The 15,006-nt window shown below is 38.9% G+C and overlaps 1 protein-coding gene across 8 annotated transcripts in view; it reads right to left on the bottom strand.

Annotated features, from left to right (window-relative positions):
- Positions 1 to 15,006, bottom strand: part of TUT4 (terminal uridylyl transferase 4) — a 153,058-nt gene that overhangs the window by 882 nt on the left and 137,170 nt on the right. For 2 of the 8 annotated variants that reach the window (XM_024119799.3, XM_028489390.2), the window contains exons 25-29: positions 11,089 to 11,204; positions 9,936 to 10,159; positions 9,136 to 9,236; positions 5,170 to 5,617; positions 1,415 to 1,573 (exon numbers count right to left, since the gene is read on the bottom strand). In XM_024119799.3, coding sequence (XP_023975567.1) covers positions 1,415 to 1,573; positions 5,170 to 5,617; positions 9,136 to 9,236; positions 9,936 to 10,159; positions 11,089 to 11,204 — 1,048 coding nt within the window. Of the gene's footprint in view, positions 1 to 1,414; positions 1,574 to 5,169; positions 5,618 to 7,185; positions 7,294 to 9,135; positions 9,237 to 9,935; positions 10,160 to 11,088; positions 11,205 to 15,006 lie in introns of those variants that run through there. The other 6 variants (XM_024119801.3, XM_028489392.2, XM_028489391.2 and 3 more) reach the window with 4 other exon arrangements.

The raw sequence follows: 15,006 nt of genomic DNA, 5'->3' as shown, positions 1-15,006 counted from the left end.
AGGAGGAGGGAAGGAAAACGTGGGTATGTGAAAGAAAATAGAGGAGACAGAGATGAAGGGGAGGAATTAAGGGGAAAAAATCCACCAGGGAAGAACTTCAGACTCTCCTCCTCCCCCAAAAGGGCTTGTATGACCAACAGTAATTTCCCTCAGCCCTAGTTCTTTGCTCAGAATAAACCAGCCATAGTTAAGGTTCTGCCATTCTATAATACAGCAATGCCCCACCAAGTACAAGGGATAGTTTACGAAGGCTTAAGTGTATCAAGCCTGATAATCATACCAGGGGCTTCCCCTTAGAAGTTATTTTATTTAGTCAACATTCCCAGAGTGCCTTTCGTGAACTCCTAGTTTAACTGTATTAACTCTGACTCTAGTTTTCTTAACTCCTAAGTTAAGCAAGGGCTGAAGGCCAGATTCAGACATTCCCTATTTGAACTGAGATACTGCTGAGGCAAGTAGGCTAGATAAAATGCTATTCATGGGGCTTCCCTGGTGGTGCAGTGGTTGAGGGTCCGCCTGCCGATGCAGGGGGATGTGCGTTTGTGCCCCGGTCCGGGAGAATCCCACATGCCGCAGAGCGGCTGGGCCCATGAGCCATGGCCGCTGAGCCTGCGCGTCCGGAGCCTGTGCTCCGCAACGGGAGAGGCCACAGCAGTGAGAGGCCCGCGTACCAAAAAAAAAAAAAAAAAAAAAAAACACAACTATTTATTACTTAGATCAAAGGCATTATTGGTACATTAGTACCAACAGAATATAATCAATTCTAATGTCATTCAAGTCTTAGTTTTACTAAACAAATTTGACTGTCACTACTCAACTCAAAAACTTCTACTAGATCCCCAACACTTACTAAGTCCAAACTCCTTCATAATATGGCCTCAGCCTACCTCCTCTAGCCTCATCACCTATACATTTTCCCATTTACCTCATCTAGTCCTATTATTTTCTCTTTTCTCTTTTTTCCTCTGCTTTTCACTGAGGCAAAACTCAGTGACTTTGCATGTATTATGGCCTCAGCTAAGAACACTCCTCTCTAATCTCTACGTGATCTCTAGGGGAAAAAATCCCTTATCTCTTTCAAGATCTAGTTTGAATGTCAAAATCTTGTGCAATTTGATCCTTGGTGTCCATATTCTGCTCTCTCTGCTAGGGCAAAGTTAACTGATTCCTCTAAGCTCCTATTCTTGTCTATTTTACAGGTCTGGCTTTCCTAATAAAATATGCATTAAGTGCAGGGGTTTTATTTAATTCTTGCTTGAGCAATAAGCACCTAGCACAGTCTGACACACAGTATGCTCTCAATAAATATTTACTTAATTCATAAATTTTAACTCCAAGATCCTGGCCTTTACAAAGGCTCCTTGTCCCAGAACAAAACCCACCCAGCCTGTGACAAATACGTAAGCAATGGTACCTTGAGTATAGAAAGGTTTGTTGGGCTGAAATCTGGCATTTCCCTGATGCATGAAGTTCTGATGCAAACCATAAGGCCACGAAGCTGGGACAAGAGGGAAATGGGGTCGTGGTGCATGTTCCCAAGGAATTGGAGGATTTAGTCCTGGAAATCCTGGCTCTGCATTTCAACAATAAAGGAGAGACATATTTTAAAACTTCACTTTGTTCATTCAAATATTCCTTCATTCCACAAAGATTTATTGAGTATCTACCACTGACCAAGAAATATGCTAAATGCAGAGGATACCAAAAAAAATTTTTAAGGAATAAAAACACTGTAATTGTTCTCAAATTATTCATAAAGGAAACATTTAAGAAGATATACACAATAATATGTGGTAATTGCTATAACAGAGCGGTGGAAGGTGTCTAAAGAGAGGACTAACCCAATTTTTCAAGAACAGAGAAGGTTTTCCTAAAATGATGAACTAAAATGAGTATTAAAGGACAAGGAACAAGTTATGCAAAATGGGACAAGGAGGACATTTTAGACAGAAGGAATATTGTGTTCAAAAGCCAGGAAGCAGGAAAGTACAGCAAGTTTGGGAAGCTGCAAAACGACTGGCAATACAGAGACAGAGGTAAAGGAAGGCAGCGGTAAGAGAAAAGGCTCGACAGGTAGGTAGGATCTATATTTCAAAGAACCTTAGTACGTCACTAAGGAGCTTAACATTTTATCCTAAAGACAATGCCAACTATCCCAGAATCAATTATATCTTGGCCTGGAAGGAGATCCTATTAGAAGCTGAGGCATTGTGGTGAAATAGCTGAAAACCTGGGCATTGGAGCCAAACAGGTCTAAGTTCAAATACCACTTACAAAAATTACTAAGGTTTAATTATGAACCCCAGGTTGTTATGAGGATTAAATAAGATAACAAAAATAAAGTGGCCTGCACAAATTCTGTCATATTAGTAGGAACTCAAAAAATATGAGTCCTATTCTTTCTATGGCAAACCACTCCCACCAATCTACTTCCCTTTAAGATCTATCTTTAAGTACAATTTTCAAAGCACAGTAACCCCTGAATCTTCTGGATCATTTTTGGTGGTTTTTCTCATTCAGGATCACAATGTGGCAGGAAATAATCTAAAAGACCCTGCCCTTATTCACTAAAGCTTCCTAGCAGGAAGTTAGGAGGTACAGGATAGGGAGGAGTAGGGAGCAAGAAAACTAAAACCCATACTAGCCACACTCCTACCAAGCTCAGTCTTCTCAGGAGGTAACCAGGTAAACAAAGCAGCTGGTTCACTGCCAAGTTTATAAAGCCAAGTTACAACTAAGATCTAAAGCTGCAGAGCTCAGAGTTTACAAAAAATAAGACTGGGTATACAGTATTGAGGTCCTGACCAATTGAGAAATGTTTTAACATAAAAGGGTATCTTTTAGAATATACTTCAATCTCTCTTGGCCATTTTTTGCAACCAAGTATTTTCATAATACAATTAAAGATAGTCTGAAAAATGATCATTAAAGATAATCTGAAAAATGGGTAAAAACTACTCATACGGGCTTCCCTGGTGGCACAGTGGTTGAGGGTCCGCCTGCCGATGCAGGGGTTACGGGTTCGTGCCCCGGTCCGGGAGGATCCCACATGCCACAGAGCGGCTGGGCCCGTAAGCCATGGCTGCTGAGCCTGTGCGTCCGGAGCCTGTGCTCCGCAACGGGAGAGGCCACAGCAGTGAGAGGCCCACGTACCACAAAACAAACAAACAAACAAAAAAAACCAAAAAACTACTCATACAACCTCCTACTCTAATACAACCACTAGTATCATTTTAATATATCCTCATCCGGTCTCTCCATTTTTAACATAATGTTAACTTCAGCTATAATATTAACTAGGAGTTGCACACCCATCCAACAAATAATAAATATTTGCTGTGTAACACTTTACGACATAATGATAATATATTACACAAATAATGTATCTACCTTACATCAGGCACTATACTGGACACCAGGGAGACAATGACAGGCAAGAAACAATTCATAACCTCTAAAAGTTCAGTCTAATGCATTATGCAGACAAGTAGACAGGCGATTTCAACACAGAAGACAAGTGTTATAATATGGATATTAAGGAAACATGAAGGAGAGAAATGATACCTAATACAACTGGAAGACAGGATCAACAGGAATTAAAGACTTCCTGAAGAAAGTGATCTAAATTTTAAAACTAAGGATGAGTAAGTTAGCCAAGCTTTGGAGCAAAGCAGAAGGAGGTGAGAGTGAGCAGGAGAGTTAATGGAGAGGATATTCCAGGCAGAGGGAACAACTTAGGTAAACAATCAGGGGTAAGAGTATGGTGTGTTTGTAGGATGTTAATTAATTAGTTCATTAAGGCTGAAACAGAGATCAAGGAGGTAGGGAGAAGAAGGAGTTAAAACTGAGTCGATATATCAAAAGGCAAAGCATTGGGTCTGTCTTCATGGTTATATAACTCAGTGACTATCAAGATGCATATCATGGCATGCACACAATAAATATTTGTTGAATGAGAGAAGCAGAGGCCACATAAGAATGGCCATGTATGACATATATCCTTTGTTCCTGGAAATTTAAATGAGTTCCCACATTCCGGAATTTCTGCTCAGCAAAATATATTATCTGTATTATTCCAAAGAGGTCTGAGCGCTTTAAGGAATATTTGCTTAAATATTTGCTTAAATATTTGCTTAAAATTATCACTAAAATTATTTTGAAAATTGATAAAGGGGAAGAATCAAGCTTTTAGTCTGCATTTCCTATACAAACAATACTTCAGGATAACCAAGCAGTTAATAAGGAAAAGAATCACAGACAAAAATTACAGAAGAATCACAAAGAGTAAATAGAAAATACTGAAATAACTGTTAAATCTGGGTAATGGGGGGGGTTCATTATACTTTAATCTCTCCTTTTGTATACATTTCAAATTTTCCCTAGTAAGAAAAAAAATCTACATATAAAACTAGATGAATGGAATTTATTAACTATTTTTAAATATGCAAAGATTAAAAAATGACTGGATGGTAATACACCAAAATATTTCTGAACAGTTCTGTCTAGGAATTGAGATTATATATGATTTTCTTTTTCTTCTTCAAACGCTCTAAAAAGAATATGTATTACTTAGATATCAGTTAAAAAAAAAACCGTTCTTAAGCTACAAAGTGCTACTAATCTTTTTCTTTTTAAAAAATTGCTCCTTACTAAAAGATAGTAAGGGTCTAGGGCAATGATTACAGGTTTTGAAGAAAGAAACTGGTTTACATCTTGGATCTACTATGATTACGATAGGATGATAGTTATTTAACCCTTCAATTTCCTCAACTGTAAAATGAATGCTAATAATACCTACACCAAGCAAGACTGCAGCGAAAATTTAAAATAACAAATAACTAAAATTTATGTTTATTACCTCATTTAATATTCACAACATCCCTGTGAGTTAGGTGCTATTAATGTACCTATTTTACAGATGAAACCAATGCACAAATAGATTATGCAACTGCCCAATGCCACATAATAAATGGCAGAGCCAGGATTCACATCCAGGCAATCTGAATCCACAGCCTATACTCTTTACCTTTATCTAATGTTGTACTGCCCCTCCACAAATACTGCTTGCCATCTTTTTACTCACATTTATTTCCCAGGTTCAACCAATAATACCAATCATCCAACCTTTCTACAGACAGACAGATACAAAAGAAGAAAAGGAAGGGTTACCCGAATTTCCCACTGTACCATTGTTCACCAGGGAATTTGGAGCCACAGTACGAGGCCAGTGTCCATCATGAGAGGAGCTAGGGATTGCCACAGGTCTGGCAGCAGGCTGTGCAAAGATGATGCTGGGATCGTTCAGGCCAATATTGCTGGGGGCACTGCCTGGTGCAGAATGGATCACTGGGCCGTGAATAGGCCAGGATGGGGCAGGGATCTGGAGGGGGTGCATTGGCAACAATCCCATATTGTGCATGGGAGAATACTGAGCTGGTGGTGACTGAGGAAAGTTATACATAGGCATCTGGACCTGATGGGGGGGTTGGGCCCCCTGCTGAGGTGGGCCAAGCTTGGTTTGGGATCCTGGCTGAGATGGAGGCTGGGTAATGGCAGTGGATTGGGAAGAGTTCTGTGGAAATGGCTGGGGCTGAGGAGAATAAGATGGTGAATCAGACTGCAGAGAAAAAAAAAAAGATATTTTAAAATTAATTTACAAACATCTTAATTTTATAAAAGCAGAGATTATCAAAATATAAACTATGGAGTTATTTTACTAGAATATTACAAATAGAACTCTACGATATACATAGCAACAAATAATAACAGAACCTGATTTTATATGAAGGCAGAGTTTTTCCCAAAGTTCTCAAACCCTCTCTCACAGAGGTTTTAACTCATAATCTTTTTACTGCCCAAAGAAAAGAGTCCAGACATCATACCCATCATGTAGAACCCACAATTCCAATTTTAACTAGAAATTTGCATCTAACTATCTCAGAGTCACTTTCATTCAGCTCCTCAACAAGCATTTACTGAGTGTCAGTTAAGTATTGGGGGGACTTCCCTGGTGGTGCAGTGGTTAAGAATCTACCTGCCGGGCTTCCCTGGTGGCGCAGTGGTTGAGAGTCCGCCTGCCGATGTAGGGGACACGGGTTCGTGCCCCGGTCCAGGAAGATCCCACATGCCGCGGAGAAAAAAAAAAAAATCTACCTGCCAATGCAGGCGACACGGGTTAGAGCCCTGGTCCGGGAAGATCCCACATGCCGCGGAGCAACTAAGCCCGTGAGCCACAACTACTGTGCCCGTGTGCCACAACTGCTGAAGCCCACGCACCTAGAGCCCATGCTCTACAACAAGAGAAGCCACCGCAATGAGAAGCCCGCGCACCACAACAAAGAGTAGCTCCGGCTTGCTGCAAATAGAAAAAGCCTGCTGGCAGCAATGAAGACCCAACGCAGCCAAAAACTAAATAAATAAAATAAGTAATTTTATAAAAAAGAAAAAAAAAGAATTTAAAAAAATTATGTACTGGGCATTGTTCTAGGTATTAAAAACAAAGGGGCTTCCCTGGTGGCACAGTGGTTGAGAGTCCGCCTGCCAATGCAGGGGACATGGGTTTGTGCCCCGGTCCGCGAAGATTCCGCGAAGATCCCACATGCCGCGGAGTGGCTGGGCCCATGAGCCATGGCCGCTGAGCCTGCGCGTCCGGAGCCCGTGCTCCGCAATGGGAGAGGCCACAACAGTGAGAAGTCCGCAAAAAAAAATAAAATAAATAAATAAATATATATATATATATTTATATATAATACACTAACATGTATGCCCTCATAAAGCTTAAAGTCAATTGGGGAAAAGAGGAGGAACAGATAAAGATTACATAAGCAATCACAATACAGTATGATAATTACTATGATAAACACTGTATAATATACAATGAAATCCCAGAGCAGGAACACCTAAACCCACTTTGGGAGAAGGAGGGAAGATAAGATGAAAGAAAGTGGAAATCTTCCTGAAGGAAGTGACCTTTAAGCTGAGACTCAAGATAAATAGAAAAGAGTCTGATAAAAGGGTAGAGATAAGGAAAAGGGAAGATTCAGTTAGAGGGAACAACATAATTAAACGTTATAGGTACAAAAACACATGTCCTTTTAAAAAAAAGTAATTGGAATCTGAAATGATTGCCTAGGCTAGGGAAGCAAATGGTTGTAAGCTATTTTTTACAGATAGAAACAACAGGACCTTGTGACTGACTGGATGTGTAGGCTGAGGGAGGAGTAGTAGTTCAGGAAACTAGATAGATAGCGGGATCATTCAATGAGATGGAGAACACAGGAGGAAGAGGCAAACCTGGGGAGTTGGAAAGAAATATAAGCTACATTCTAGACATGTTGAAGCTGCAGTGCTTTGTGAGACCTCCGAATAGCAATGTTCATTAGTCAGACTCTTACCCAAATCTCAGGTGAGAAAAAAGTTAGTGCTAGAAGCAGAAGAAGAAAGTTAGGGCCACCACAGGAAAGTGATTAGAGCACCAGTTTTGGAGACAGAACCTAAGGATACAAGTTCTGGTTCCAAGTGTCTGTTGACCTCATCCAAGAAACTTAAATCTCAGCTTCTTCACCCATAAGGTATAAATAATAATAAAATCTACATCAGAGGTTTTTGTGAAGATTAACTACAACAATATATGTCAAAAATATGAACACCAAATTCAGAATAGTATATATGTTTTAGTAGCAAGGAAGGGATGGTAGGAAGATTTTAAGATGGGAACAGCATCCAAGAGGAATGCACAGGGGTTGTCAACTGTGGGTAATTTTTTAATAAACCAAAAACAACAAAGCATTAAGAACTGTTAAAACCTGGTGGCAGTGCATGGATGTTTATTATTTTCTATAATTTTTCAACATTTTAAAAATATTTTTAAATAAGAAACAGGAAGAACGAATGCATATACAGCACATAGCACTCAATAAATATTAGTTAATATAAATGTTATTATATAACTTTTACGAAACTGTCAGGCCCATAGTAGTACATATTCAAATGTTTGAGGTAGGGTTAGTGGGCTCCTAAATGTTTTTCCTAGACAAGCCCTACTGCTGCTCTTCAAATTCTCTAAGAATTTTTTCTAAAATACAGATCACAGGGCCTCCCTGGTGGCGCAGTGGTTGAGAGTCCGCCTGCCGAGGCGGGGGACGCGGGTTCGTGCCCCGGTCCGGGAGGATCCCACATGCCGCGGAGCGGCTGGCCCTGTGAGCCATGGCCGCTGGGCCTGCGCGTCCGGAGCCTGTGCTCCACGGCGGGAGAGGCCACAGCAGTGACAGGCCCTCGTACCGCAAAAAAAAAAAAAAAAAAAAAATTTAAATAAATAAATAAAATACGGATCATATCAGATTTAGCATGTTTTAACAGATAACAGCTTTGAAGCTACACAGACTTGGGTTTGAATCTTTTAATTTTTCTTATTCTCAGCTTCCCAATTTGTAAAATTTGATCATACCAATACCTACCACTTCACATGTCCATTCAAAGGATTAAATGTGATATGTGTGAAGCACTAAAAGCATAGTGTCAGATTTAGAGTAAGCATTCAGTTAGTATTTAACTATTAATTTAAGAAGTGCAAGGTGAATACAGATTTAGACAAAGGTTTGAGCAACTCAGCAAAGTTAATATGAGACCTGTGAATCTGAACTCTAATTAAATACTCCATCTTTCACAGGATATATTTCACTAGGTATCCATATCAGCAATGAGAAGACACACAAAATTTCAAGCAAGTGAAGTGCCATGCATGTATTGCCCTAACAGTACTAAACCCTTACTACATCTCAATTTTGGGGTCTATTTTTAATTAATGGTACTCATACTCTTCCATTATGCAAAAGCTAAAACATCAAAGTTATCACCTCATTTTAATCCAACCAACAACCTTATTTGGTAGTTACCTTATTTTACAAATAAGAAATAGGTTCACTGAAGTTAAGTAGCTTGCCCATAGATATAAACCCAGATCTACATTACTCCAAAAGTAATGCTCATTCTAGCTGATGTGCCTAGCAAGGACACCTCTATAAAGCACTGTATAATCTGGAAGACTGTATTTACCAATCGGAAAGATCCTATCACCTACCAAAATTAGTACTATCTTCCTGCCAAGACCAACCCATCTGCAGGCAGAGTACTTACACATTCTGAGGACTGTCTAGTCCTTATGGACTGATCACCTTGTTGTTGGGCTGAACCAGCCACCTGCTGGGCATTTACAAGATTGCGGACCAGCTGGGCTGCTAAGAGAAGACATCAAAAAGAAATTCAATAGATAAAGAAAATAACAGAGAAATGACAATCAATAAACTCTCTTCTTTGGTACAACAGTCTCAAATCTGAGATTTTATAAACTTGGACTTTTAAACTATGATTATGTTAGTGAAGGACTTTTAACAACTCATTTTTTTTCTTGTTTGTTAAGCCATTTCTCAATCCTTAGAGCATTAAAAAAAATACACTGGTCCTGGAAACAAGAACAAGTGTCATATTGCTTTTCTAAAGGAGACAATATATTTATTTAAGAAAATAACTTCTGCAACAAGAATCTGAATAACTTGGGGCTTCCCTGGTGGCGCAGTGGTTGCGCGTCCGCCTGCCAATGCAGGGGAACCTTCTGCAACAAGAATCTGAATAACTGGAAATCATCACTTATAAAATATTTTGTTTTTTTCTTTCAATAAACTCTCATTTGGGTTTCTAATTCATGAAATTCCTTATGATACATAACAGGAACAGATCTCCCTCTCTCATAAAAGCAGTGGGAAGAGATATAATTTCTCCTATATGTTCCCAGAAAAAATCTCTCTCTCTTTGATAAATTATAAGGTCCAAAATCATACAGCTATGTTTAGAATAGAGAATAATCAGGGTCCTTAGAATGACACCAACATAAATGATTTTATTTCCACCAGAAACTATTTTTAGCCTTTTCTATTTACCTGCCACACTGCTATTCCTCTGACGGGCCAGCTTGACCTCTGGGCACTCCCTTCGCACATGTCCTGCATCTCCACAGATAAAACATCTGAGGTCTCTGGGGTCTCTAAAGTCTCGAGTGTCGTGGAGGTCTCGGGCGTCAAGAAGGTCTCGGGAGTCTTTCTCCTCTTCATTCCCTTCCTTCTCTTCTTCACTGTCTTTCTTCTTTAGTCTAAACAGTAAACTGCTGATACCAATAATGTGGGGCTAGGGACTTATAAACTGAATGAACTATAGAACAAACTAAACTATACAAGAGTCTCACAATAAAGGGATTAATGTGCCCATTGTTTCATGCATCATTTTGAAGGCAAGGGTTCTCACATTTATAGCACACCTACTCATATGGCAGAAACTGGGTACTCTAGTAGTTTTACAATACAATATCAGTTTTTAATGTTTAGTATCAAATTTTAATCTTGTAACAATCCTTAGAGGTTGGTATTTACTATCTCCATTTTATAGAGGAAGACACTTGAGGTTTAGAGAAGGTAAGTGTCTTCTCTAAATTTAACAAATAGCAGTGATGGAAACTAGGAGTTTACTCTGTCTGAAAAGTTCTAAGCTCTTTATATTAGGCAAGACTTGATGACTAAAGAAGGGATTATCCTGGCCTATTAACATAGTATATAGAGCGTAGTACAGTATGTTTCATAGACATATTTTCAGGGGGCACAGAGGATGTATATTCCTTAAGGTAAATATTATATAGGCATATCTCACAGCATATACCTCAAAGATTCAATTAATTATATTTTAATTATTGGTTTTCATAACTGTGAGGTCCTCAGCAAGAACCCCATATCTTGGTCTTTTCTTCCCCTTGAATTCTAGCACAGTTTCCAGCACACAGTAGGTGTTAATAAATGCTTCTTCAGTTAAAAAAAAAAAACTGAGTGAATTAATGAATAAATGAACAAATAAACATCATGAGACACCACTGTACCAGAAATAAATCGCACTCTTTCACAAAATGCCACTCAAACATATATTGACCTAAAGGTTTAACTGAAAGCCCTGAACTTTCTCAACTTAAACATATCTGAACACAGTCATAGCTTCAATTTGTCTCACATTTATTTTCCCTGCTATGTTGATACATAATCATTTGCCAACCTTCTCCTTTTAGGGCAGTCTTTCATGTAGTGGCCTATTTTTCCACACACACGGCAACATCGATCATTGGGAGCCAGTTCTCCATCTGTTAGTACTCTGGAATCAAAGAAGTACTCCTAGGGAGAAAATACAACTTGACTAGAAAAAAAATCACTATAAACTTTTGAATCCAAATGGAAAGGAGACCAAGACGCAAAAGTGATTTTTTGAAAACGGAAATAAATATCAACAAATATTTCACTGAACTAAAACCATGACATGAAAACAAGATTCAGAATTATCATCATCAATATCACAGCTGCTAACAGTACTAACCACTACACATCCACATTATTTTCTCATTCATCTGTAGCATCTTTGTGTAATACCTCAATGAAAGTAGATATTATTTCCATGCTCATTTTATAGATGAGTAAACTGAGGCTCAGAAAGTTCAAGTCGTTTGCCCACAGTAAAAAGTTGGTAAGTAGCAGATAAAGGATTTAAAGCTAAGTCTGCCTGATTACAAAGCTCATGTTTTCTGCCCTACCAGGCTACTTCCGGAAAGGAATCAGTCTCTTTACAAGAGCTCTATGTAAAGAAATCAATCCTCTGGTTTATTTAAAATATCATTGGATTTACATTCAACATTTCAAGAATATATAACATTTACTATATATAGTAGAATATACCTAAAAAGACTGTAGAAAGCCAATAAGAATTAAATCATTTTCCCAAGTCTTAGAAGAATCAGGCTCGTTTTTGCTTTATCCTACTACCTTGCTTATGCTTCTAAGCTTTACCTCAGTTTTGCACTATCGCAGAGAGTAGTTTGTCCTGATAGTACCCATATCTTTGGATGGCAAGAGAATATGTCCACTTAGCACTCTTTGATTTCTTCTTTAAATCTATCTAATGTCAGGGATAAAAGTATAAGAAACACACTGACTGGGATGGCTATTAAAAAAGAAAAAAGACAATAACAAGTATTGGTAAGGATGTGGAAAAACTGGAACCCTCATATAGTGCTGGTGGGAATATAAAATAGCACAGCTCTTTTAGGAAACAGTTTGGCAGCTCCTCAGAGAGTTAAACATAAACTTATCAAAATGACCCAGCAATTCTGTTAGGTATACACCCAAAAGAAATGAAAACATATATCCACACAAGATTTTGTAAACAAATATTCACAGCAGCATTACTCATAATAGCCAAAAAGTAGAAACAATTCAAATTTCCAACAAACTGATAGGAATGAATAAATAAAACGTAATATAACCATACAACTGAATATCATTCAACTATAAAAAAAAGAATGAAGTACTGATACACGTTACAACATGAATGAACCCTGAAAACATTCTGCTAAATGAAAGAAACCAGTCACAAAAGGCTACATATTCTATGATTCCATTTTCATAAAATGTCCACAGTAGGCAAATCTACAGCTGTGAGATGAAAAAGGAATGAGGATTGACTGCTAATGAGGACAGGAGTTTCCTTGAGAGAGGATGAAACATTCTAAAACTAGATGTAGTGATGGTTGCACAATCCTGCAGATATACTGAAAACCAATAAATTGCTCACTTTATATAGATGAACTGTACAGTACATGAATTATTTCCCAGTAAAGTTCTATTTCTAAAAAAGGAGGCAATATAATTCTATACATTTACTATTGATGAAACCAATATAATTAATTAAAATCTTCATCATCATATTTTCTGACAGGACAAAATGAAGGCCTTTCTCAGTTCACCGAGTTGCTTATGGCTGAAACCTAGGAATCACCCTGAACTTATTCTCCTTAACTCATTACCTCTAATTAATCACCAGGTTGTATCCATTCTACTCCTGAATATCTATCTCTTTAATCCACTTTTCTTCAGCCCACCATCCTAGTTAAGGTGGCCTAGACCTGGGGTCAGCAAACTTCTTCTGTAAAGAGCCAGAAAGTTAAAATTTTAGGTGTTGTGGTAAAATTGAAGGTATTATGTAGGTACTTATATAACAAGAGAGAAAGCAAATTTTCACAAATTTTCTATTGAAGAATTTCAAAATATACTAACAATAATAGAGTATAATTTTTTATATAATATGTTTATTAATTAGAAAAAAAAGGATACTTTCCGGGGGAGACATTTTGCTTAACTGGGGTTCAAAGTTAGTGTTCCCTATCATTAAAAAAGAAGGCAAATGTTCATTTGTTAATGCTAATCTGCAATTACATTTTAAGTATTTCAGCTTTGAAAATGTTTTTCACAGATGAAGAGGTTGAAGATTTAAGGTAAAGAGAATACAAATGGATCTAGACTGCATATGGAAGGACTAGTCTCTGATAAAGAAGAGATATCTGGTGATTGGCCAGCAAGATGGCAGACTAGAATGACATGAGCTCACCCCTTCTTACAAAAATACCAAAATCACAACCAACTGCTGAACAACCATCAACAAAAAAATAAAATAAAAAACACACTGGAACCTACCCAAAAAAGATACCCTACATAAAAAGACAAAGAAGAAACCACAACAAGATGGTAGGAGGGGCGCAATCACGGTAAAAATCAAATCCAATACCTGCTGGGTGGGCAACCCACAAACTGGAAATTAACTATACCACAGAAGTTCTCCCACAGCAGTTAAAGTCCTGAGCCCCACATCAGGCTTCCTAGCCTGGGGGTCTGGTAATGGGAGGAGGAGCCCCTTGAGAATCTGTCTTTGAAAGCCAGTGGGGTTTGACTGCAGGAGTTCCACAGGACTGGGGGAAACAGAAACTCCACTCTTGGAGGGCATACACAAGATCGTATGCAGACCAGGACCCAGGGAAAAAGGCAGTGACCTCTTAAGAGACTGGGCCAGAACTACCTGCTAGTACTGGAGGGTCTCCGGAGGAAGTTGGGGGGCAGCTGTGGCTCACTGCGGAGACAAAGACACTGGCAGCAGCAGTTCTGGTGAGCACGCATTGGCATGAGCCCTCATGGAGACCCCACTTCCTCCCCAAGACCTAGCCCCACCAAACAGCCTGTAGGCTCAAGTGCTGGTACACCTCAGGCCAAACAACCAACAGGTGGGAACACAGCCCCACCCATCAGCAGACAGCGTGCTTAAAGTCTTCCTGAGCATGGCCCTGCCCACTAGAGGGACAAGACCCAGGCCCACCCACAAGGGGGCAGGAACTAGACCCTCCCACCAGGAAACCTGCAAAAGCCTCTCAGACTGCCTCATCCACCAGAGGGCAAACAGCAGAAGCAAGAAGAACTACAATCCTGCAGCCTGCAGAACGGAAACTGCAATCACAGAAAGTCAAGACAAAATGAGACAGCAGAGGAATATGCCCCAGATGAAGGAACAAGACAAAACCTCAGAAGAACAACTAAGTGAAGTGGAGATAGGCAATCTACCAGAAAAAGAATTCAGAGTAATGATAGTGAAGATGATCCAAGATCTCGAAAAAAGAATGGAGGCACAGACTGAGAAGATGCAAGAAATATTTAACAAAGACCTAGAAGAACTAAAGAACAAACAAACAGAGATGAACAGTACAATAATTGAAATGAAAAATGTAAAATATATAGGAATCAATAGCAGAGTAACTGAGACAGAAGAACAGATAAGTGAGCTGGGAGACCGAATAGTGGAAATCACTGCCATGGAACAGAATAAAGAAAAAAGAATGAAAAGAAATGAACACAATCTAAGAGACCTCTGGGACAACATTAAATGCACCAACATTCACATTATGGGGTCCCAGAGGAAAACAGAGATAGAAAGGACTTGAGAAAATATTTGAAGAGATAATTGCTGAAACTGCCCTAATATGGGAAAGGAAACAGTCACCCAAGTCCAGGAAGGGCAGAGAGCCCCAGGCAAGATAAACCCAAGGAGGAACACGCCAAGACACATAGTAATCAAACTGACAAAAATTAAAGAAAAAGAAAA

The sequence above is a fragment of the Physeter macrocephalus genome, chromosome 4, assembly GCF_002837175.3.
Source record: "Physeter macrocephalus isolate SW-GA chromosome 4, ASM283717v5, whole genome shotgun sequence".
Classification (NCBI taxonomy): Eukaryota; Metazoa; Chordata; class Mammalia; order Artiodactyla; family Physeteridae; genus Physeter; species Physeter macrocephalus.
Note: the sequence above shows the minus strand (reverse complement) of the source record. Positions and strands in the feature narration are given on the sequence as shown.